The sequence below is a fragment of the Neolamprologus brichardi genome, chromosome 20 (genome assembly GCF_056152115.1).
Source record: "Neolamprologus brichardi isolate AB-2024 chromosome 20, ASM5615211v1, whole genome shotgun sequence".
Lineage (NCBI taxonomy): Eukaryota > Metazoa > Chordata > Actinopteri > Cichliformes > Cichlidae > Neolamprologus > Neolamprologus brichardi.
Genome location: NC_142123.1, coordinates 9,147,591 through 9,172,384, shown reverse-complemented (window position 1 = coordinate 9,172,384; position 24,794 = coordinate 9,147,591). Strand labels below are relative to the sequence as shown.

General features: G+C 42.0%; 1 protein-coding gene across 2 annotated transcripts in view; it reads right to left on the bottom strand.

Moving 5' to 3' along the window:
• Window positions 1–24,794, bottom strand: part of mtcl2 (microtubule crosslinking factor 2) — an 84,575-nt gene that overhangs the window by 12,778 nt on the left and 47,003 nt on the right. The window contains exons 5-15 of one of the 2 annotated variants that reach the window (XM_087833301.1): window positions 16,468–16,530; window positions 13,823–13,990; window positions 13,534–13,687; window positions 12,050–12,620; window positions 10,491–10,791; window positions 9,951–10,172; window positions 7,592–7,729; window positions 4,960–5,073; window positions 4,578–4,808; window positions 4,247–4,363; window positions 3,999–4,166 (exon numbers count right to left, since the gene is read on the bottom strand). In XM_087833301.1, coding sequence (XP_087689427.1) covers window positions 3,999–4,166; window positions 4,247–4,363; window positions 4,578–4,808; window positions 4,960–5,073; window positions 7,592–7,729; window positions 9,951–10,172; window positions 10,491–10,791; window positions 12,050–12,620; window positions 13,534–13,687; window positions 13,823–13,990; window positions 16,468–16,530 — 2,247 coding nt within the window. The remainder of the gene's footprint in view (window positions 1–3,998; window positions 4,167–4,246; window positions 4,364–4,577; window positions 4,809–4,959; window positions 5,074–7,591; window positions 7,730–9,950; window positions 10,173–10,490; window positions 10,792–12,049; window positions 12,621–13,533; window positions 13,688–13,822; window positions 13,991–16,467; window positions 16,531–24,794) is intronic. The other variant, XM_087833302.1, reaches the window with a different exon arrangement.

The window sequence follows — 24,794 nt, the reverse complement described above, 5'->3', positions numbered from 1 at the left end:
TAAACAACAAACTGTGATGCGCTGTGTATTTTGACATCTTTCTATCAAAACCTTTTTTTTGGCGATTTGAGCCACAGTGGCTCATCTGTTGGATGGGACCACATGGGCCAGCCTTTGCTCCCCACATGCATCTGTGAGCTCTGGGCTCCCATGATCTTGTCAGTGATTCACCAAGAAGAAGCTAGTTCTAGCAAGCTGCAAACACTGAAAATGACGATAGTCTGCTGCTTCCCCGAGTTCAAACTTTGTAACACACACAGTTAATGGTCTTTGTCAAGATTCAAACTGTGACTCATTTTGACCACACTGAGATTTGCAATTGGGAAGTTCCAGCGTGTCTCCATGTTTCATCCACCTCTATTTCCCCATTGCCATCGCTTCTGTCAGAATTCCTCCCCGCTATTCATTCTCTCCTCCTCTCTAAACCTTTCTCACCCCACTCCCCGTCTGCCTCACCTCTTCTCCCTCTCTCCACAGCTTTCTCACCCTCTATTTTGAGCTCTACCACCCCTTTTTTCACTCTCCATAAATCTGGCCTTCTGTCACGGAGCCTGTAGGTGGGATAGCTTGAAATTTTTATGAGCAGTCCCGCTTCTTCTTTTTCTCTGTCTGAGCCTCATAGCTCACCACACAGCCACACTGCCGGTCCCATCAGTTTGACATACACGCGCACACACAAAACGCACCCACCCACACATCTCCGGACCTATCAATCCTCCTTCGATTCATCCGTTTATGGTGCTAATGGAACTGTCAGGCCATCGCACATGCTAAGCCCAACTCCATGTCTCCAACGCAAAGTAGTATTTCTTGTTAATGATGAAGACGGCCTAACGAGCCCCACGTCTTAACGAGGTTTACTACTGAGGCGGTGAGGGGGAGGCTATTTCACAGGATGACTGGCATTTACTGGTGCATCAGAGCCATCTGGTTCATGACTCGTTACCCACAAGTTAGCAAATTCAATTTATTCAACTAAAACTTTAATAATGAAACAGCAGAGTTGGTTTAATAATCAGAGAATGAGAGAGCTGCTCTCAGCCACTCCTTTATTCACAAGGGGTGCACACAGCCGGTAGCTCTGCATGTTTGATTTAGAAGATTTCATTTATTTATTTTTTAGACCAGATGCAGCCCCAGAGGGATCAGTGCCTCCTCCCAGGATCAAACCACATATGTTCTGCTTGGTAGGCAAATGTGTAAATCACTACATCGTGGTTTATTAACCAGAATCCCCCAAAATACTTCAGATCATACGTAAAGAATCGTTTTTGGTATAAGATTGTTTACCTTCACATTTCACACATTCATCATGCGGCTTTTGAGCAGTTTTATTCAATGTTTTTTTTCACTTAATATTCAGTCTGAACATGTGTAACTGCTCATAGAAGCAAATATTTCTAGAAATACAACAATGGCCTCACTGTGTATATATGTGCTATTTCCATATTTACTAAACAGCAAAGTTATCTGTTAATAATTACCTTTATCCTAAACCAGCCACCAGCTGTTAAACTAACTGATGTCTCTGTGGACTGTTTGACATCACTCATGGAAACAAAGCAAAGAAGCCTCTCCACCAAACAGCTCTTGTTGCTTGAATCAAACCAGACCTTTGAACCTATTATGCTTTTGTACCGAAATCTAAGCTCATATAAATATGGCCGTAATTACATATACTGATGTCAGATTCTGTAATAAGAATAAGTAATGCCTAAAAGCCAAAAGCTCAGGCTTCAGACTGCTCTCAGTTATATTTCAGACAGTTCTTTTCTTTTCTTGCCTCTACGTGATGTCTGTGAGCATGTGCTATTCAAACCTTCTGACTGCAAAAAATAAATCTGCCTTGGGGGTGGGGATTTAAAGTAGGAGGAGCTACACTGACTTGTTTTAGACAGATCAGCTAAGGGGACGGCTGGATGTCTTATTTTAAAAAAAACAAAACAGTTTGTCTTTTACTTGTGAGTTGCACCTGCTTTTGAGTGGCAAAAGCGAAGGGAACTCAACAGATTTGATGAACGAGCGATCAGAGCTTCCCGCTGTGCGCTCTGTCATCACGGAGATTGCAAGCGTTCATAACGTGCCCTACAGTCAGTCAGTACGGATGAGTGATTAAGAAAAAAACAAAACGAGACGGCGTTGTCCTGCATGCTTTCGGGGTTCTGCATATGCTTTCTACCTCGCTGACAGTGTTTGTGTATTGACGCTGAATGGCGAAGCTAATTCGCAGTCAAGCTGTTTGACAGATAGGACGGAGTTTGAAATTGACTTGACTCGTCCAATGAAGCAACAGCTGGAGGATTCACTGCGTGTTGCCAGGAAGCCTTGGCACTGATGTGGTCGACTAGGTGCTGAATGTGCGCACACACACTCACACTCATGCAAGGCAAATTGATGGCATACTTTACAGTGTGTGTTGCTGGCTGAGGAGAGATTGGTTCCAGCTGTGGCATTACAGCCAGGGTAACACATACTTTGTTTGTAAAGGGCAGGAAGGGGAATAAGGGTGTAAATGTGTAGCACAGATGTTCGTTTGTCATTCTGAGAACATTTGTGATAAGGTGGAAAATGTTCAGATGCAATAAATGTTTCTTAAGTGTGCGCATGCTTGGGCAATGCAATAAATTGCCTCACCCGTAATGAATCACAGCCAGGTGGAGTCAATCTTTGATTAAGGCAGCAATCGTGTGTCAGTAAATTTGTTCTTGGGAAGCAACCTGCATCTACGTCACAGTGCTTTCATCTCCAGCTGCCAATCAGAGGACTTGGACACCAGCGCCAGACCTGAATCTCTCTCATCATGACAATGATTGATGCCTCCATCTGTCTTTGTTTGGATTCTTTTGTTTCTTTACAGACGGGGACCAAATCAAGCATTATTTTAATCTCATTTCAGGTCAAATGTGGAGTTTGGTGCTTTTCTGTAGATGCCTTTGAAATCACTGTGTGCTTTTATAGGTTCTAACAGAAAACTGCACGTGTGATGGACTTTATTTCCAAACTGTATTTGTAATTTAATAACCGTTTACAATTTAACTTATAACCGGGTAGCAATTACCACATGCATCGGGACATAGAAAATAGTTTTTGCAAACTTAGATCAGGACCAAAATAATAGTAATCGTCCTCTGTGGGCCAGAGCATGACAGATGTGTCCGTGTGTAAAGTGCTTTGTAGAACCTAGCTAAGGCTAAAAGTCACTATATAAGCACGGACCATTCACCATTTAATTGCTTAACATTAAGAGGCCTCTCCGTCTCCTCTCATTTATCTCTCTTCCTTCTCTTTCCGTCTCAATTACTGGGCGGTAACACACAGCCAACGTTCTATCTCAGAGGCTGTTAATTAACAATATTACCGCCTCGACTGCTGTTATGAGATAGACGGAGAGACAATGAGAGAGGAGAAGGGGGAGGAGACATTAAAACCATTACTTACTGCCTGTAGACAAGACAGAAAGGCGCAGGAGGGGGGGAGTGGGGTGGGGTGGGGTTTAAAAAGCTCAAATGGACAAACACAAAACATGCGACAGATGGAGAAGATGAAATTGAACCCTTAGGATGCCATTAATTTTAAAAAAACACTTGTCAAAAAGACTATCGGCCACTTCAAAGCAACACGTGGCCCAGCTGGTGTACAATAACTGTATGGTTATACAAAATGCTTGTGACAGAAATCACTCAGATTCAGAAGTAGTTCATTTTGACCTGGGGGCATTTCACCTACACCTAATACTTCCACTACTGTTTTCCTTGTTCAGTATTCTTTTCGCTCTACTCAACAGTCTGAGCATGAGTAGCTCATGACTGTTAAACGCCAACATCTGTCTAATTTGCACTCCAAGCAGTAGAAATTAAACCAGCTGTTTACAGAACAGGAAAATTGAACCGTTGCGATGCATTTTCTGTATTACTGGACCTCATTAACACGTTTTTGTTTAGCGTCCTAATGATCAGTTTGGAAACTTCTTTACAGCAGCAGCACTTCTTCCTCCTTACCTGTGTTATGAGGCTCTTTAGTTCGGTCCTCTCCACTTCCCATGATGCCTTGGCCTTTGCGAACTGTTGAGTGAGTTCCTGTGAGCCTTGTCTCTCTTGTCGCAACTCTCCGCTTAGGTCCTGCAGAGCGACCTTTAGGTCTGCCAAAGTGCTGCTCACAGCGCTCGACTGCAAGGGAAACACAAGTAATCCACGTAAGCGTGTGTGAGTATGCGTGTGCGTGTGTGCACGAGTTTCACTTGTCCGACCTTTATAGTTGGGCTGAGTGGCTGTTCGTCTGCAGGAGCTCTCTTGTCAGTCTGGTGGGTAGGGCTCGGCAGGTTCTCCTCTTCCAGTAGCAGGTAGAGATCTTTCAGGCTGTTTATCTAAAGAACCAATCACAGAACAGCAGCATCTGAGATCACATATTCCAGTATTTTAGAGGGAACCTGAAGCTAAATCTTGAAGCTTGGAAATTTTAAAGAAAAAGTAGAAATTACACACAGACAAGCTTCATATAAATAAATGTTTCTGCTCAAAACAACGGCAAACTGAACTATGGACCAGCTTCCACAGATTGCAGTTTCCACTCCCTCGTACCTCCAGGACGTCCTTCCACTCTGTGTCTTTCTTGCAGCCAAGCCTCCACTGTTTGAGGAAGCAGCGTAGTTTGAGGCTGAGCAGTAAAAGGGCTTGTTTGAGGTGCTGCGACTCCTGGACCAGCAGAGTCCTCTCCTGGCACCACAACTTCTTCTGAAGCCGCGCCTGGAGACCCAGACTCTGCAGCTGGAAGTCTCGTCGGAGCATGGCTTTCTGATGCTCCTCCTGGAGCTAAGAGAAACAACAGTAAACACACAGTAGCCCAAGCAGTCACCAAATGCCCATTCATTCTCTTAAAACACCTAAATAATTTGTTAAATCTTTAGATCCAGTCAGAACAGATCACTGAGACAATCAACTGTATTCAAGGACGCAAACTGACCTGTGTGAGTTTAACAGCAATTTCTTTATGACCCTGCCTCTCTTTTTCCAGATCCTCCTGAGTTCCTCGAACCGACTCCTCCGCTTCTGAGAGCCGAACCTGAAGATCGCTGAGCTGCATGGAAGACGGGACAGAAGGGCGAGGAGGCATTAAAGGAGGCAGGGGAAAACAAACAAACAAAGGAATGGCAATCGCAGTTGAAAGGGAAACATGTTGGTAGGATAACAGATGAAAGTAAGCAATCAAAGAGAAGGATGATGAATAAGATAAATGGACACCGTAATGGGAGGTAAGTGGTCAAGAAAGCAAATGGAAAAAAGTAAGAAACAGCCAAGAGTGAGCATCCTAATCCATATTACGGTAGGTTTGTGATACAACAGCCTTTAAATCACACATCAACTGTGGCGAGCTGCTGTAAGCCTACACACACGCACACACACACACACTGGCTTGATCTCATGCTCTCCCCATGCCTCATTTGGCTGCTGAGTGAGTGCGATCCATCGACCTGCTTCTGTACCCTTAATGTCCTGTTTCACCCTCCACTGGGCTCAGCTTCCGCCCTCCATCACCCTCCATCAGGGGCACCACCCGGCCTTCACCTTCAGCTAGAAAAACTACTCAGAAACTCTGTTCCAACTGTGACTCACTCGCTCATTCTGAAAAGGTGGCAGCTACCCACGGAAAATGCGCTACAGCATCAGAGGCTGATAATAGCAGAGCAAATCTTGTATCGAGGTTTGGGAATAATTTCAATAACTCATCACACTTTTATGCTTTTAAATATGGTGATTTGAATTGGAATGCAATGCTAAAAAGAGTTTTCCAAGTATTTATTAGCCTTTTAAGAGCCTCTCTTTATTTGTGGGATCAGTTCCACTCTCATAATAACTGGATGATGCCTTGTTTAATCGGCTGAAAACCATAATATAAAAGCAGCATGTTATTAGGGTTTTACAGTTCTTGATCACCAGCAGCTGTGCCTATACACTGACTTAAGTCCCGTGATGGTGTGACCTCATGTGTGATGGCAATAAACCAGGTAAATCTTTCTTCCCACTGTTGCCAAGTGCTTTCTCATAGGAGACCATCTAATTGATGGGGTTTTCTCTCTAATACAGTAGGGTATTTCCTCCATAGTATTAACAGCCTTGAGGTGACTTTTGTTGTGAACTGGTGCTATATAAATGTAACTGAGTTAAAAGTCAGAGTATTCAGGTGAAAAAAAGGCTAATTCCTGAATGCTAATAGGTGATTTTTTAAATATATTTTTTGGTCAGAGCCATTCTTACTGCTTCGTCCAGCTGTCTAATCTTTATGCTATGCACAAACAGTGAAACTATTTTTGGCTAGCTTAGTATAAAGACAACAAACCCAGCTCCACTGCCTGTACAATATAAACAGTGCCATTTATTATTGTACAGCATGCAGTACAGTACAAAAGTCCTGACCCATCGGTCATGTTTTATATTTTATATTTGGAAATGGGAGCAGCGATTTACTGAAACATGTGCAGACAGACATGGAAATATGCTGTAATTTATTATATATTTGTGCAATTCTAATGAGCTTGAAAGCCAGTATTTGGTATGATCACCTTTCTCTTCAGCATAGTTCTTAAAGCTCTTCTTTGGATGTTGGCTGCTTTTTGTTCTCTGTCAAAATGATCTTGCATGCTTCAATAACACTGAGGTCTATTGTATGATCAGGTATCCTGGTGATATACTTTTACTTCATTCTCAGTGTGTTTGGGGTCATTGTCATGTGGAAAAATGAAGCTTTTGCTAATCAGACACTTTCCAGACGATATTGGCTGGCGGATAAAATCTGGTGGTACTTTTCAGTGTTTACAATCTTATTACAACACCACTGATTAAAATGCTGCACCAAACCATGACAGCGCCCCTACTGTGTTTTACAGATGGCTGTAGACAGTCACTGTAATATCTCTCTGTCTCATTTATAGATACTGATGTCAGTTTGAACTAAAATGTTTACATTTGGATGAATCGCTCCATAAGACACTATTATTGTGAAAGCAGCAAAAAAAAAAGACCTCAAGAAACGAGAGGGTGGCTCGAGACTTTTGCACTGTACTGCATGTTTCTGCTGAATGCTGGCTTCTCCCCATGCTTTGTCACTGCTCCACTCTATCTTTACTATTTGGCATTCAATATTTTTCCGTCATTCTATTTTAGTCCCCCCCTTAGATAAAGAGGCAAACACACACAGCCTTGGTTATCACGGAAACACACCACCAAAAAGTCAACCAGACAAAGGTCTTCCTGTCAGTACCCCGGCTGACAGTGAAGTCACTGTTTGTTTACAACACTGTGTTGTTAGCGTGAGGTTGCTACAAATGTAAGGCACCAGTAACCTCAGGCTACAGTATGTCCTCGTACACCCACGCATGTGGAAAATCCAATCACATAACAAACATATTCAGTGATAAATAAATATTAATACTCAGTGTTAAAAGAGAGTAAGAAATCTGATATTAAAGCACTGGTTCCAGGCTCTAAGTAACTGTGTTAGCTGTCAGCTGCGACATGGACCAGCTCTGAAATTTCAGGCCTCCTGTGCATCTTTGTGCATGTCACAATGTCACGGATTGTGCTTTTGAGCCTCTCACCTTTGCACCATCTGTCTCCTTCTCCTCGTGTTGCGGCTGGCTGGTTTCCTGATTTTGCAACTCGTTGCTGTCTGATTGGCTGTTCTCCTCGGTTTCATCATTCGCTTCTGGCTCCACCTGGTCCCTAAAATCAGGCTGCTGCATGCATGCATGGGCAAGTTAATGAAGAAAAAGAAAACAAACAGAAAAGAATCATAGAGGAGAGAGAGAGGGAGAGAGAGGGAGAGATGGGGGAGGAGGAATTGTGGGGCAAAAAAACCCAAACAAACAAACAAAATCAAAAACAAGCAAAACAGAGGAAATGACAGAAAGCAGGACAAACAAATACAACAATAAGAAAAAACAATACAACCAAAATGGCTCCTATCAATGTGACAACATTACATAAAAACTAAACAAAAAAACAGAACAAATAATGACTTATGGGCCTCACAAGACAAAGAAGAGGATGTAGAGGAAAAAGAGCTTGGTCAGAGAAGAGAAGGAAAGAGTGGAGAAGAGAAAGAAGAGGAGGATGGAGGGTAGAATGAACGGCTGAGGGGGCACGACAGAGGGAAGGTAACGGGACGCAGAAGAGCGTGAAGGATGGAGAGACGGGGGGGTAAAACAGCAATGGGAGGGAGAGGAGGAAACGGAGAAGGAGAGAGGGGAGAAAAAGACGAATGGGAGGAGAAGAGAAGGAGTAAGGCAGTTAGGATGAAAGGTCAGAGCGGAGGGGCAACAAGGTGAGGAGGAGGAAAAACGGGTTTTGATGCAAGATGTGAAAGGAGTTGGAAGAAAGGGATGTGAGGGGTGCGAGGAAGAGGAGGGGTGAGGAAGTTATGTGAGGATGTGTGGAGCAGTGGCAAAAAGAAGGTTTGAGGAAAGGTGGGGAAGGGTGAGGTCAAGTGCAGAAATCGATCGGATATGGTGCCCGTGCAGAGAGAAAGAGGGGAGAGGAGAGAGGGAGGAAAAGGGAGATCGGAGGGGGGTTGGAACTCAGAATTGGCCTCTAATGGAGTCTAAACATTGCATTTTTACTAGTTTCACTTAAAACTACGTAGAATTTCATCACAGCGGCTTCCAAGCAACACCTCGATCAGATCAGAGTCGATACAAATTTCTCTCCATGAAGGCACAACAAAACATTCCAGAGGTCTCCATATTTTGTCTGCTAATAAGTTACGAAAGACTTGAATTTTAAACAAATGGGAAAAAACATGAATTTACCCCTGACCCACCCTCCCACCCCAACATTACTGTTTGAGTCTCATCAGATTTTATGTCATTTTAAAATGTATTCCCAACAGTTGATGGCGGGAAAATAAAAACGACTCATCACATTATGAAAGGACAAGTCAGCCGAGGAAAGCCAAAGCCTCGACTGATGCACCTTTTAAAAAAATCGTGGTTCCCATATTGGACTTTTTATGGGCCATCTGATAGTTGAAAATACATTTGGTGCTGAGAGTAAATCCTCAGTGTGTGACAATTGACTGTGCGCCAAGAGCTTCCGAGTGGAGCGTTTCAAATGAAGCATGATTGGAAATCTTCTTAGAGCGGCGTCACTTTGGCTTTCTGCTGCTTTCGACAAATCAGTTTGGACAACTTGGATTCTCACATCGTCCCTAATCATTTCAATAGCACAGAGTTTTTCATTCTCCACATTTTGTGTTTGTGACAAAAATGGATCGCTGTGCAGTAAATAGAAACTAATATAAATAAAGTCATAAACTGAAGAGCAAAACACACAGAACACACACAATTATTCTATTTTTGTTTGTTTTTTTTAAATTTTCCGTTAAGAGATGATTATTCTGTAGTCAGCTTCTGGCTTCTCTCTGTGTATTTGGTATATACTGATTAAACAGAACTTTATATAAGCTTAATAATGTCACTATATGCATGCATCAAACAGGCTCCATTTGAGGCCTAAAGCAGCAGCTAAATACAGGTTAGGAGACAACTCAACGGCATGCAGAGGACACGGGTAACGTCACGTGGAGAGGCTTACACTGGCAGCTCAAATCTGATTTCATCAAAGTCAAGACATCTTTGTTTTTCCCCTTATCTGTAGGGCTTGAATTACTGAAGTTAATTTAAAAATGATAAGAGAGAAAAAAATGAAATTTTATTTTAACGTTTGGGATGATTTGAGCGTGCCGTGTAAAGCTCATTCTTCACCGTGAGAAGAAACTAAAGCAGCATGTTGAAATGGAACTGGGAGTGCTGGTCAGCCAAACTAACAGTAGGCACTGAAAGAACAGAGAAATAAACTAGAACAGAAAAATGACAGAAAAGCTTGAAAAAACAAAAACATACGGAATAAAATAAAAGTGTGATGATTAGTGAGAAAAGGGGAGTGTTCCTTTTCTTTTACCTTCTCCTCTGCCCTGTTCTGTGGATCCTGGCCGTCTCCAGAGCAGGAGGTGGAGGTGCAAGGTGACTCCCCTTCCAACTCAAGGTCCCTGCCACCCGCTGGGGTCCTACCCAGGCTGTCTACTTTCTCCACAAAGGACTGAAGCTGGCTGTGCAGGGCCTGAAGCCTGCTGGTCAGAGCACCAACGAGAGGACGGTCGGCCAGATCAGACAGCCCTGAGATCTGAGGACGCAGAAATAACTGAACTTATCCTACAGTCATTACTGGCTGTGTGAGGGACAGGCTAGAGTTGATAAACAATAAACTGCAGGGCTTAATCTGCAGGTGGCTGCACAACCAGTAGCAAAAAAGTTCCAGAGACAATGAAGCAGACATTTGTCTCCTAGGCTAGTGTTTCACACTCTTGCAGTAACCATTTCATCGGAATCAAAGAAATGCAAAAAGCTCCACTTTGCCACTATTTAAAAGGCTCATGAACTTACTGAGAAGCTGTGTCTTTTAATCTGAAGAACAACAAGAGACAAAACAGAGGACATGTACCTGGCTGTGAGGCTGCGGTTTCTCCAGATCACACGGCTCTGCTGCCTCACTGTTGCAGACCTTGTGAAAGATGGATGGGGATGAAGAGAGGCAGTTAGACTCGGGGGAGGTCAGGAGCTGTATAGCTGTAGAAACCAAGCGAGCCTGGTCCCTCATGGCTAGCAAGGCATCATGGTCCTTCTGCCCCAGGCACACAGGCAGCGATGTTGTGGCGTCAGCATTGTCCTCAATCTTCTTTTTCTGTTCCTTAATCTCAAGGGCGTCATTCTCACCCCCTACCGGCTCCTTGCGCTGGGGTGGACTGATGGAAAAACAAAAAGATTTTGGTATTAATAGCTGATATGTGGTGTATATATTTTGCAGTTTTTGCAAAATATTTCAACACATATTGATGTTCCCTGCAGGATAAATGCTTCCCTTTCAATCCCTGTAATATTGTTGTGATTCCTTTATTAACACTGTTTTGATTTGGCTGTTGGGCCTTAATGTGAAGCCGTCTATCTGTCAGCTAAAGCCCAGCCCAAACCGACTCATGCAACCAGACAGGAATCCCCAAAACAGCAAATTAAAGTGTTGCAATGGTCCAATCAAAGTAGAAACGTGAACCTGATTAAAAAGCTTAGGAGAGCTGCGCAATAAACCTGCAAACCCCACTGAACCGAAGCAACATCATAAAGAAGAGTGGGCCAAAATTTCTCCACAATGAAGTCATACAGAAAATCATGACTTGAAGTTACTCCTATTAAAGCTTTTGTATAAGCTGCTGAATGATAGCAGCTTATACAGGTTTTCACTAGACTCTATGTACTCATATGAAAAACATTCTTTTTCACATGCTCAGATGAGCTACCATTTAACTCAAAACATTGTGCAGCACTGCAAGTCTCTTAAGTCCAGTTCTAATGTTCACCCAACGCCCAAAACACGAAACCCTCACAGGTTTGAATGACGTCGCCTGTGTGTGCAGCAGCAGTGCCGCAGTGTGTTCATGAGCCTGCAAATAGTATTAATATTTGCAGGCTCATTTTGAGACATATTGCAATGATGTTACCTTAACAACGCCACAACTTGTTTCTATAATTGAAGGCGTGAGACTTTCTTCGTTTACATTTTTTAGTTAATGCACCAGTTCTACAACATCCTGTGATCGTTTCCTTATCATTAGTGTCTGCCCGTCTATAATGACGATCAGGAACCCCGTGCTTCGCCACAGTGTTATGAAATTTGTGTAATTCCATTTAGGTAAAATTTGCATAAATGCAGATTTACTGAAATTAAATAAAAGACTCAAAAAGTCAACTTTAGAGCTTTTTTGCATGTTATTTTCACCCTTAAGCCCTCACAATTGAAAGAAAAGGTGACTCAAAATCTGTGAATCTGTAAGTGTGGAGGCTGGGATGGGGCCTAAGTCTTGTTATCAGACTGAGGCCCAGTCTGATGACTGTATTATGACAAATCTGGTTTTTGATGGTGACTTTCTCTTGATCATTTTTGAGTTCCACTCAGTTCCACCCAAAAATGTTGAAAACCGAACAGGAAAAGAGAAAATATGAAATTACCTGCTGGGGAGGCACTCAGCTGAGTCTCCAGCCTCTGCATCCGTCTCAAGAGCCAGTCTTAATGAAGAGGAGGAGGATGAAGAGGTGGGAGAGTGATAGGAAGCCAGATCACAGCGCTGTAGGTTGGACAGAAGCACGCGATTCTCATACTGAAGCTTCTTCACCTTCCCGCTTAGTTCTCCAATCTGAAGCGTCGCCAGTCGGAGCTCCTCCTCCTGAGTTGGGGTGTCAGTGCTGATAAACACCGACCCTTCCTGTAACGTGTGCACTAGACTGTCGTTGAGCATCCCGTCTGTCAGCGACATTAATGAGTTGGACGACAGCGCGGATGCAGGAGGCGGGAGCTCAGATTTATAGCGGTTTATCTCGTTCATCAGAAGTTTATTTTGTTCCTCCATCTCAATGAGAGACCTCCTCAGCAGCTCTGCCTCTTCCTCCACAAACTGCAGGTGTCTCTGGAGCTCCATGATGTTTTCAGATGAAGCCCCGCCACCAAGCACCATGGCCCCACCTGTGAGGCAGAGCCCTGCCCCAAGACCGCCACCAACACCACTGAGTTCTTGAGGACCATCTAAGGGGAAAAGCAATAAAAGTTAGATGCTAAAACAAACAAGGGCAAAAAAAAAAAAAAAGAAAAGAACATACTTTTGGTATCTTCCTTGAGTCTTTGCACTGTATGCTAACTGGCTACTGACTCTAGCCTCATCTTTACTACACAGCTAACAAGAACATATCAATCTTATCATCCCAGCAGCAAAATCACTGAATTTACAAAACAGTCTCAAAAGCAATTTAACAATATAAAACGAAAAGAAAGAATTAAAATAAATAAGTTAAGGACCTAATATACAGTAAAGCCTGAGCTTTTACGTCACTGGGTTGGCTTTTACAAAAAATCACTTTAGTATCCAGTTTTTCAACTTCAGTAAAGAAAACATTATATCCATCTGCAGTATTTTATATGAGCAGTGTGGCTCTGTCTGCCCTTGAAAGCCTAAGGGAAAGCATACCTTCCTGCCCTTCTGTGCACATACATTAAAAGCCTGAGGCAGCAGCATGGAGAGCCCAGAGTACAAAACAGAGCAGGTAAAAGGCAAAAAAAAAAAAACATGATGTTGATTAAGTCAGATACACCTTCACAAGGAGCAGCTAAAGTGCAGGTGGGTTGCAAAGAGGCTTGGATATCTACAAAGTTTACAACTGAAGTGGGCCAGCACTGAGATCAGCTAACATCAGCTCATGTATCTGGCTTGGCATGCCTCAGCTAATGTTATGCAATACGTGACAGACACAAGTATATATAATTATTTACTGAAAGGAGCCAGCATACCAGCACTTGTCTTTTTCCTAATCTAGCCACTTCCTATGTAAGATTTCTAAATACAAAATGTTTCCTGCTGATTTAAGATAATCTCCACCTCCAAGCGGGTGGAAGATCAGATGAAAAATGGACCACAGAATAATTAAACGAGGAGACAAACCACCTTGCGGGCCCTTCATGTCGTCCATCTCAGCCCGTAGCCCCCTGTTCTCCACCTCCAGCTCCACAATGCGTCGACTTAGTAGGTTAGCCTCCTCCTCGACCAGCTTTAGGTGGACTCTGATTTCTGCCTCACGGGTGTGGGGGGAGTCAGCAACCTTACAGATGAGATGAGCAGAGAAAAGTAATTCACCTTCTAATTATTCATGCTTTTATTTTAGATAATGCAAACTGGCTCAAATGTCTCTGTAGCAAATTGTCAAGTATTTTCAGGAGCCCCATCGTTTCCTCACCTCCTCCACAGTGAGGGAGGCGTTGATGTCTCCGTAGAGCGACCTGTACTTGGCCAGCTCCTCCTTCATGGCCTCGCTGTCCTTCACCAGTTTGGTCAGCTTCTTGCACATCAGGGCTGATTCCTCTTTGGCAAAGTGGAGTTGACATTTCAGGTCTGAACTGTCCTCCTGCAGTGACGGGACAAGACGAAAAGAGAGCACAAAGGTGACGATGCTATAAAAAGTGCTGCATCAGAAAGACACCAAAATGCACACAAGCGCATTATGGAAATGTCAGAGGGCTGTGTCGTCATTTGAGTATCGAATCATCTGCATTAAAGATAAAAATTAATTCAGATTCAAAAGTGCATATGACCAAATGATGAAAATAATTAAATCACATACATTTAATAAAGGCACCAGTTGTGTGGGTCTAAGATATAATTGAGAGTCACCCTCAGGCCTTTCAGTGTAATTGTAAAAATGCAACGGCAGTCCATCATATGATTAGAAAGTCCTAAAAATATAATTAGCTGTTATAAAGCTGTGTTATATGTGTTACAATAAATACATGATAACAAAAAGATAATTAAATAATGCTCCATTAGTATAATTTATGCAAAAACTTTAATGGAAAAGTGAATGAAGACAAATAAATGAGAGAAAAAAAGTAGATAAGGTTCAGTGAGTAACGATGACAGACAGTCGAGCTTTGACAGAGGTTATACAGAGCTGAACGAAGTGACACACACAAAGTCAAAACTGCAGACACACTCAGACACACAACAAGAGAACGGGTCAGATCACTTCATAAACAGAATGCAACCTTTAGATCCATCCAGACTGAGACATGGATGACATTAGAGGTTAAGGTGAATCATCTGAGGACTTGGTTATATTCTGATGTTCATAAGTTTAATATCTTGGGCTCTGTATTTCTGTCAGCTCGCTGGTAAAAAAGAAAAAACTAAACAAAACAGTGCAACATTAAGGCCATGCTGGCTAATGGTGAAACATCATGGTCCCTTTTTAGAGGTCTTTATAGTCTCTCACAATAACTATATAAAACCACAGATGCTGTATAATAACCTGATTCAATTTTCCTGTGCTGTTATCCTAAACTCAGTACTAAGCCTTGTCGACCTGAGGTGACCCCGTGCAGCCATTCCTCAGATGCAGCTCCGTGGTTGTATTTGTTTTACGGCCCGTGGAGCGATTCCAACCACATTAAGCTCGACGAGGGCCGGCGAATTTACAGCCATTTATGGTATGTGGCTTGGAATGGGAGCCTGGGCCCGGCTTGTGTTAGCAGCCAGAGAGATGGCGGTGTAGATAATTACCTTCACTGCAAACACCTACCGTGGTGATTTGTTAGCCTGCTGAGTTTTTATTCTGCATCTGTGTAGTTTGTTCTTGTGTAAAACCTGAGCTCCTACACCGCTTACTTCTTTAGTCCCTTTTTTTCACAGTCTTTGGGCGGTGTTTAAACTCTTCTAATGACTCAGAAGATTAATGAGGGGGGATCGACTCAAAAACAGTGGAGGAAAAAGCTACAGAATCAAAAGGAAGGAGAGACTGAAAGTGTAATCTTGAGACTTGAGCTGTATTCCCCAAGCAAACAAGAACTGAGTAGGTAAGGATTACAGGAAGTACAAACACCTGCAGGACAAGATGGAGAAGAGTAAAGATGAGAAGGAAGAAGGGAACTGCTGATCTGTTTGCTTCAAACTGCAAGCAGCCCGTTTGGATAGCTAAGAGTGTGATCCCCAGAGGAAATTGCTCAAAATAAGCAGAAACGCACAAACAACAAAGTAATGAGTTGTGAGGCCAAAACACAGAAAGGATGAGAAGTTTCCTAACTTGACACGTTCAGTGTCTATTCTGAAGCTTAAAACAAAGTGAAGGTTTGGACTGAAACAAATAATAAGACATACGGAGGATGTGTTTGGGTTTTCTAGTGGTGACTAAAATATCCGCATTCAAATTTATTTGTTTGCCTGTTTTCAATTATTAACCACAAACTTCAGCCATAAAAATTAGTCATCATAAAAATGAGACCATAACAATTCCTCATGGCATGTTCCATATGCATGTTACACTTTACAATATCATACTGTAGTGCAGGGTATGATTTATGTGTGGGAACGTTCATGGAGGGCAGCTTTTCATAATTATTTCAGCGCTGTTCTGTTTTTCCTGCTCGATCAGGGCCAATAACAGTCATAGCCCACCTGCAGCACATGTGATTACATTCCCAGAGAGGTGACAGTTGCCTGCGGCGTTGCTGACGCTAAAAGCTACACCACAATATGATACAGTTTAATATCTATATTTCATATCTTTAGCTGTTATCGTTAGCTGTGGATGTCTGGACAGGCAGGAATGGAGCTTTGTTGTAAGAAATCGAAATATCCTGAATGAGTGTTTGACTATTAAAGAAAGCTGTGTTATATCACAGCCTTGCAGATGCTTTTGGAGGAGTTATACTCTGAGTGGTAAAGTTCTTTAAAGGTTTCCCTCCATCCCTGAAACCTACAGACGTAACTTCTCATGCCACTCGCTCTCCTGCTATAAGTGTCTCAAGCTGCAACACATTGTGTCTCGTATTGATTTGTTAAACCTTCTGGAGGAAAATACAGAGGTGTGCGTGCGTGCTTGGTTCTTACCTGTGCGGCGAGCTTTTTGTCAGGTTTGTTGTTGGGTCGTGCTCCTCGTTTCTTCTGGGAGTTCTGAAACAAAGACACACACAGAGCCTCATTAGTAAGTCTTGACACCATATCGACTGTGAACTGTTTCAATAAAATGAAGAACGGACTCAGTCTGAAATGAAGAGGAGAGAGCAGGGACTTAGGGCCATCAAAAAAGTGGTAATCTCAACTGTCAGCATCAAGACAAAAACAGATCAGGATTGTTTTGTGCAGCAAATGGGACATCATTTTTGGGTTCTTTTGCACTTTAATATCACTAAATAACAGATTTAAGTCAGTGTAACTGCATGAAGCCGCAGTCTGGAGACTTAAATCCTTAAATTAAACATAAACACCGGAAAAACAGCTACCCTGGCTTCGACCAAAGGTGACCACATTGGACTGCGAGCATCTTTTAGGTTCACTAATTACCATGTCCTGTTGTGTTTACAGCATAGTGCAGAGTTTATTGAGGCTTGAAGGTAGGACTGAGATTGCTGCCACAAAAAGATGCATGCGTAGAACAAATTGGGTTTTCTCTACTACTATAAGAGCAGTCACAATGTATAAATGTCAAGGACTTAAAGTGTGAAAGGCAACAACAGAGAAAAAGCCCTTTTTACACACATAAAGAGCAAAATCAGACTTCCAGTGTGGACTGGATAAGGACATTAGTCATTCCTGTTTTTTTTTAAAAACGGTGTCAGCACAAACATTGATGTTGTATCTTCAAAAGTACAAAAGGTAATGGATGATGAGACATTGGCTACATTGGATACCAATCTGCTTTTTGGCAGATTTAGGCCAGCATTAGAATTAGAAAAATATATTTAAAATACTCAAAACATTTTTTTTAATTTCATCATGACTGCCATTAATGGGCACACCAGAGTCATTAAATGCTTTTCTTATCTGTCTGCGCTTGATGTGTACCTGTAAGTGGTAAAATATCCAGACCATCTTTGTTTCTTGTCATCTTATTTCGTACAAACAATACAATATTGTATGTACAGGAGCAAATCTGAGCCTTAATCTGCCACTGAAACTACATCAGAGAAGTATGAACATCATTCTAGAACCTTATAAGCCACACATACACACACACACACACACACACACATACACAGAAATATGAAATTCCAAACACACTCTTTCATATGACACACTTCCTCTCCCTCTTGGGCTAAGCTTTGGATGTCACTGCAGTGGTGATGTGTATCATTTCTGTGGAGACTTGAATCAACACTGATAAGAGCGTGGAATTACAGCGGTGGAGGTACAAGTGCTAGAATAAAGAGACACAAAGACACATCATCCACTGTTCGTCCAAGTATCTTCGTAGTGCATCAGACTATCATAAATCATCATCCTTCCCTCTCTTTACAGCCAATCATCACACATACACATGTACACACAGGACAGACGCTGCAGTGCAAGCAGCCAAGCTCATCTGGCTCACTCCGTTTCCATGGAAACAAGCTACTCTGCAATGAGAACTGCCGACAACAAAAGAAAGAAACGGAGGGATGAATAGAACAAAAAGGTGATAAAGGACGACATAAATATATAAACAAATGCTACTGCTTGGGTCATTTTTTAGATCTACAGTGTGTTTTTAATTTTCCCCCAAATGACCAGGCTTTAAGTGAATTATTAAAATGCTCCGCGGACACTATCAAGTGGACGAAATTTCAAAATATGTCATCTTATAACCAGGTGTACTGCAGCGAAGCATCAGACTCTGTCTGACTTATCCATCCATCACTTCTTTCTGTTTTTTTATCCATTGTGCTCTTTCATTTCTTCCGAATGATCGACTCATCATTCGTTGGGCTATTTCCTGATTTTTTATTTTTCATCTTTCCATGTCCTATTTTACTCTCCCAACCCATTTTATAACCATTTTATTATTGAATGCAAACAGTGGTTAAAAGCTCTGAACTCACTGATCGATAGGCCTGCCTGATAATGGAACCATTGATTATGGCTGGAGGTTGAACAGATGTCAGAACTGTTGGATCAGGTTTTCAGCTGGGCACCAATCACTGCGATCCGCGAATTTCCAGCAACAGCAAACGCTGCTCTGTCTGACAAATTGTCATTGGAGTTGAAAATGCAGTAAATAAATAGTTCCTCAAACCTTTTCTGAGGAAAGGTGAGCAGCAATCTCCCGAGTTAAAAAGTGAGACCAACGAGGAAAAGGGCCAAAAAGTGCAGTTCTGTAAATGGCCACTTAAAGCTGGCTTCTAGCTGAGTTCTGATATGGATTTCTCTTATACCAGACAAATAAAAGGGGCTGCTGTTCCCACATGGGAGGCAAAATGACATTTTGATGTTAGAGACCTTTAGAGACACATCATTGATTACAGCAGCAGGGAAAGTATAGCTGTAGTGCAATACATCTGGTCCATTCAGTTGTCCCATTAGGTAGTGATCTTGTGGAACAACCTAATATATATGATTCAGTGTCACAGAGTAACTGCAGGCCAGGCAGCGTGTATAATAAGAGGGGAGAGAATTCTGGCATATTTTATTATTTACTTGAGTATATTTCCTGTCTGCATATCTGTTATTTTCCAGTGTGCCTGACTTGTTTAAACCTGCTTTACCTGCTGATTCTTTAGCGAGCTGGGCAGGAGCACGACAAGCTCTAAAGAATACGAACTGATATGATAGGAAACTGTTGCACATTTGCAATAATCCAACAGACTGTCAGTCATCTGTGTGATCCTCTGACTCTCTACACAACGGAAAACAAAAAAACTAGCAAACAGGACAGGCTGGATTGCAGAAACTGATAAACCAATATGTCAGAGGTTCTTCTCGCTGCAATCTGCATCAACGGGCATAGAGCTGACCAAACTATCAGTTTAACAGCTAAAATGAGAACTTCACTGTCTGAATCTGGAATAAAAGGATGGTGATGGCAGCTGTTCTTTGATGCAATGACATTAATATTAACTACGACAGTTGAAAATACCTCAAATACCTGTGTGCAGGATTTTTATACCTCAGTCATTACCCTTCTATATAAAAGACAACCTAACATATTTCTATTCCGGTTCCTGGCACCCTGGTGTATTTGATGTACAAACCCTCATTTTCACATAAGCATGCTTTGAAATGTTCATTATTATTTTATGTAAATGCACACACACTGTGCCTGAGCCTGGTTCTCATGTTTCTCAGCCTGTAGGTCTACGGTTACGCTGCAGATACGGTAACAAGTCAACTTCCATGTTATCTGATAACATATTTAATAGCGTCTGACCGCTGCCTCTGCTTTTTCAGCAGCAGCAAAGGTTGTGTCAGGATTTATTTTACAGTAACCCCATTGTTGATCCTCTGCAGCAGAAATGCTGATGAAAGGGGCGATGGAGACAGAAAATGTGAGAGGGAAATGATGACATATCCAGAGAGTGTCAGAAAGAGAAGCAAATAGATGGATTTTCAAAGTCAAACACTGTTGCCTGAGTAAACCTCAGGATGAAAGGGAACAGATCAGGACAGAGAGGGAAAGAGGAAGAGATGGCCAGTGACAAAGAGACAGAAAGCAACAACAATGGCAGAGGAAGAAAAAGGGAACGTGAAAGAGAGAAATGTTGTCACAGCAGTATAAACTTTTCTCCTTCCAATCCAATCCGATCCACAGCTCATCCAGCCATGGCGTATGGTACTGCAGAGCAGGGTGGGATCAAACGCAGTGAGACAAACACCCGAAGGAAAGTTGGGAAAGTCTGGAAGAGGGCCATGAAAAATGTTTAAAATGTTTGGCAGCTAACGAGGAACAGCAAAACCTAAACAAAGCAATGCTGCAATTCATGATGTGGCAATTACAACATCTGTAAAGGGCATAAAATGTAAAAATGTGAGCGAATAAGAATGAAATAAAATCGACTTTATTGTGATGTTACTGTTGCTGAGAGCTTGAGAGACTGGAGAGAAAGAAACTGACATGCTTTCTGAGTGGAAATGGTTTTAACAGCGAGTCAGGTTACGGCCCGTCACACAGGTTAACTGACAATACATGACACTGCTCCTGGAGAACGAGGGGGAGAGAGAGGAGACTGCAAAGAAATCAGATTTGCTTTCAGTGTACAGACTCACTTAAACCAACCGGGCATGAAACCCTGGGCGTGACACAGCAGAGAGGAAAGGACTTCTAGAAAGAAATGGACTGTAAGGACGGGAGTCTAGCTTTGTCTTTACACCCACAAACCGAGGGCCTTTTTTCTGGTCCCACTCTCTGCCACTATACACGGATGGACGGATTTAAAGGTGTACGCTGGCTGCACACACGGCATCCGTGGGGATCAAACACTTAACCTGGGCTACCAAAATCACTGTTCAACTGTCCAACATTTTCCAACGGTGACATTTTCAAGCTATTTGCTGATTTCATAGATTAGTTCACAACAGTTTTGATGCAGGGGTATCCTTTTGTTTTGTTTGTCGAGTAGACACGGCAAAGCAAAGGTATGCCTAATATGTGTTGTGGTCTGTCTGTATTATCGTAATAATGTTGGTCCAGGATCAACATTGCACCAACCAATCACGTGGCTGTGATGTGATAGCTTTGCAATGTGGGGAGAAAAAATAAAAAAATAAATCCTCTGTTTATATAAAACTCTCTCCTGGAACAAATGGTTAGCATTTAATGCTAACTGAATGCTCAGATAACATCCCTGGTCAGTTGCAATGCTAGTTATTATTATAATGATACAGGATACACAAACAAAGCAATGATTTCCTGGACATGGACAGCATACATATAAATAATTATGCATAATTCTGAAGAAGGTCTGCACCAAAACGCTGCGAAGTCAGATTTTAAATCACAAAACTTTTAAAAATATTGTTGTCTGAAGAAAAACAAGAGTCTTTCAGTCACTGATGCACTGCTGCAAATAATTTACTCTGAAGGTGGAACTTAGATCAGATTGCTCGAATATTGAGTGAAAGTGTGTGTTTGTGGTTGCCAAGGGGATTGCGCAGGTTTCTGGAAAGAAAATTGATTTATTTGAAGTGGATGAAGCACCAGACTCTCTCTCTCTCTCTTTGTTTCAGGCAGAGGAGCCGTCTCTGCATGAAAGAACAGGACATCACTACCGCACACCGGGGAACAAAGACTGGCCACAACACAGCACATAACGCGTTGCATAACCCGGGTGTGTGTCTGTGTGTGTGTGCAAGATAAGAATGGATGGTGGTGCAGAGAAATGGAAGAGTGACAATTGGGAGAGGAGGAGATAATTAGAAAGCACTATCCCTCCTAGTGCTAACAAAACACAACAAATCATCAGCGCTTGCTACTACAAATCATTAAATTGGCTCATTAATGAGGTTTGAAATGCAATTAATCTTGTTTTTTTATCACTCTGTTTTGGGGACATAAACTGCCTTGCATTCTAAAACAGGCTAAATTAACACATCTTGCTCAAATCTCGCTATTTACCCACTGAAACAATCCAACAATGTCAACACCAAAACACAACTGTGTGCTTGTGATGTTGTGAACACATCTCAACATCATATTTATAGTTGAAAAATCCCTTTGCTTAATTCCTAGGATGCACAAGCAGCGTTAAGCAGCTCTTCCCGACTGCGTGCACACAGAGCAAAGCCGCTCCGAGCACAGCGGAGCAGAACAGATAATACGAAAGCAACACCAACGTTTTCCCAATCCCCAGCCCGCTCAGCTCATTACTACATGCTATCACTGTTTCTCCATACTTTGCAGTATCTCTCACACCCTCTTAACACACATTTCATGAAAACGTTCCAACACCCGGCTAGTCCTGAATTAGGAAATAATAAGCTCATTTGCTGTGAGCGCTTCAAGCATAAAACCCCTTTGGTTGCTGTGGTTATGACCATGAACTCCAACTTTTCTAAATTTCCATTTTCTAAGTTTGCTTATAACTTTCAATCACACTGGTGGTTTTACAGTATATGATATTATAAACAAATTATTTCTGCAATTCGATGGTTTTAGTTTGAGTTTCCATTTTTCTCACTTTTTCAATAAGATGTAAACGGTGCAGACAATATTTTTAGAATCAAGATTCAAAGATTCAAAGTGTTTATTGTCATGTGTACAGAAGAAATAGCATTTCTCTGTGCAATGAAATCCTTCCTTTGGTGTCCATACACAAATGCCACACACAGTGGTATGAATTTTCTTGTGGTTTTCACTAGTATAGGGATAATATTTTAATAAGATCCAGAGAAAGAATTCAGGAACATTTGCTGTCACATATCTGGGTACTGAAAAGAATGAAGATGAACAGACTTGTTGACCACAAGTATCCACGGGCATCTCTAAATGTATCCTCCAACAGAGATTTGTTTGTTGAACACACCTTTACATCTGTACTCTTCTTTTAGATAAGCGAACACAGTGAGGTCCCATATCATCGCCAATATTAAATAAAAGAAGCCTGGCTGGCTTCTTTTGGCTGGCCTTGAGGCCTCAGCAGATGCAAAGAAAAGATGCCTTGAGAAACCTTGAGGTCAGTGGCAGCGTCAAATCGGTGGGGTTCAGTAAAGGCTCGATTGAGCGGGACCTTTCCACACCTCTCTAAAATAGGAAGATCTACCATAAAAATCCTGCACACAGATTTTACAGCTCCAGTGAGCAATTGGGGGGCGGCAAAAACTGCAGCCTGAATCGGGAAGAAAAATAAAGATGCAGTTTTGAAAATGCTGCATCCAGTTTTAAAGTAAAGATGATTTGTAAGTGAAGTGATAAAACCTGTCAGAGCGACTCTGACCTCGAGTAGAAATTTCACAATCTGGGCGCATTAAATTTGATGCTGGAAACATCATGGTTAGGCAACACATCAGAGAGCGATGGGAGCGCGTGCAGAAAAACAAACACATTTGTTCGTTCATTTCGTCACACTTGCTCATTTCTTGCTTCATTTCTTGCTCTTCTACTCTTTGCATGGTAAAATGAAACGCAGCAAAGCCCTGCGCAGTCAACAAACTCTGTTAGTAATGTTTGCTATAATGAAATATTCATTTTTGACAGCTGAAAGCTAATGGTGACACATTCCTGACTGTACTATAATAGCAAAAATGACTGGTTTGAGTTCTTATGAATGCAACTGTTAAATAAAAAAACATCCATTTTTCATATAAACATGATGTAGCCTCCCCTGCCTTAAACTGGGAGGTAAATTTCACACAATCACACAGGAAAAAAACACCAACGGTGAAGAGGAGGAATGAAAAAGTGGAAAGCCTGTGTGGTTAGGGATGACTGAGCTTTCCAAAACTATCAGACTGGCACATTAACAGCAGAAACGTAAGGATCCAATTAACGCAAACAACGAAGTCGTTCATTTTTGAAATGTAATTTTTGTTGTGTGACGTAGCAACTCTGCTTTAATCAGAAAGAGATTCCTGGGAAAAACTCACTTAAGGAACATCTGAAACACCAAACGGCTCCAGTTCAGAAATCCGGCAATTAGTTGACGTCAGTGTGGACTTTATGGCGGAGTGAAAAACAAAGGTGCCTTTCTCTAGCACACACGCACACATACTCACTGCATGCTATCTCTGCTCGCACCCAGTTATGTCCTGCTTTCAAAATACAGCAGGGAAGGCAAGAGGAAGAAAAAAACTGAACAGAAGAGAAGCTGATGAATGAGAGTTGTATGTGAATGAACAGCCTGGTGCCATCACGGTGAAGAAGGCAAAGCAGACGACTGCATCATCTTCATAGAGATACAGGGAGATGTGGAGGAGGAACAGACACGCTGACTGAAAACTATTAATCTAACCATTTCTGTCTGGTGCTTCGGGATGTCTGGGCGATAGGGTCGTGACCCGGGCAGACTGAGTGAGACAAAATGGTACAAATAACATTTTTTTTTGTATTTCTCCCTGTGTGTTGTCTGCTAAACATGCAGTGGAAAAATAAAAGCTAGATATCACGGCGAAGCTCCTTCTGACCGCCGTGTTATGTAGCTAATAAAGTATTTGGTCAGTGTATGTTAATCTATATGAGCACATTAAACCTCTTATTAGGGAATTTTGCTAAATACTACAACTAGGATCAAAGGCAGAATATAATTTAAATTTCCAGGGTAGTGTTAAACAATGGGAATCCATGGTTGCTTGTAAATCCTTAAACATATGAGCACCTGTATTTACAGATGTGTTTACCCCATCAAGAACCTGTTCCATGTATTTCCACCCAAAAAAATAAATAAATCTGGCACCAGCATGACAAACCTGAAACTGGCCATCAGCGGGTGTGGGAGTGGCTTCTGAAAAGAATTCCAGTTCTTGGTGGATTC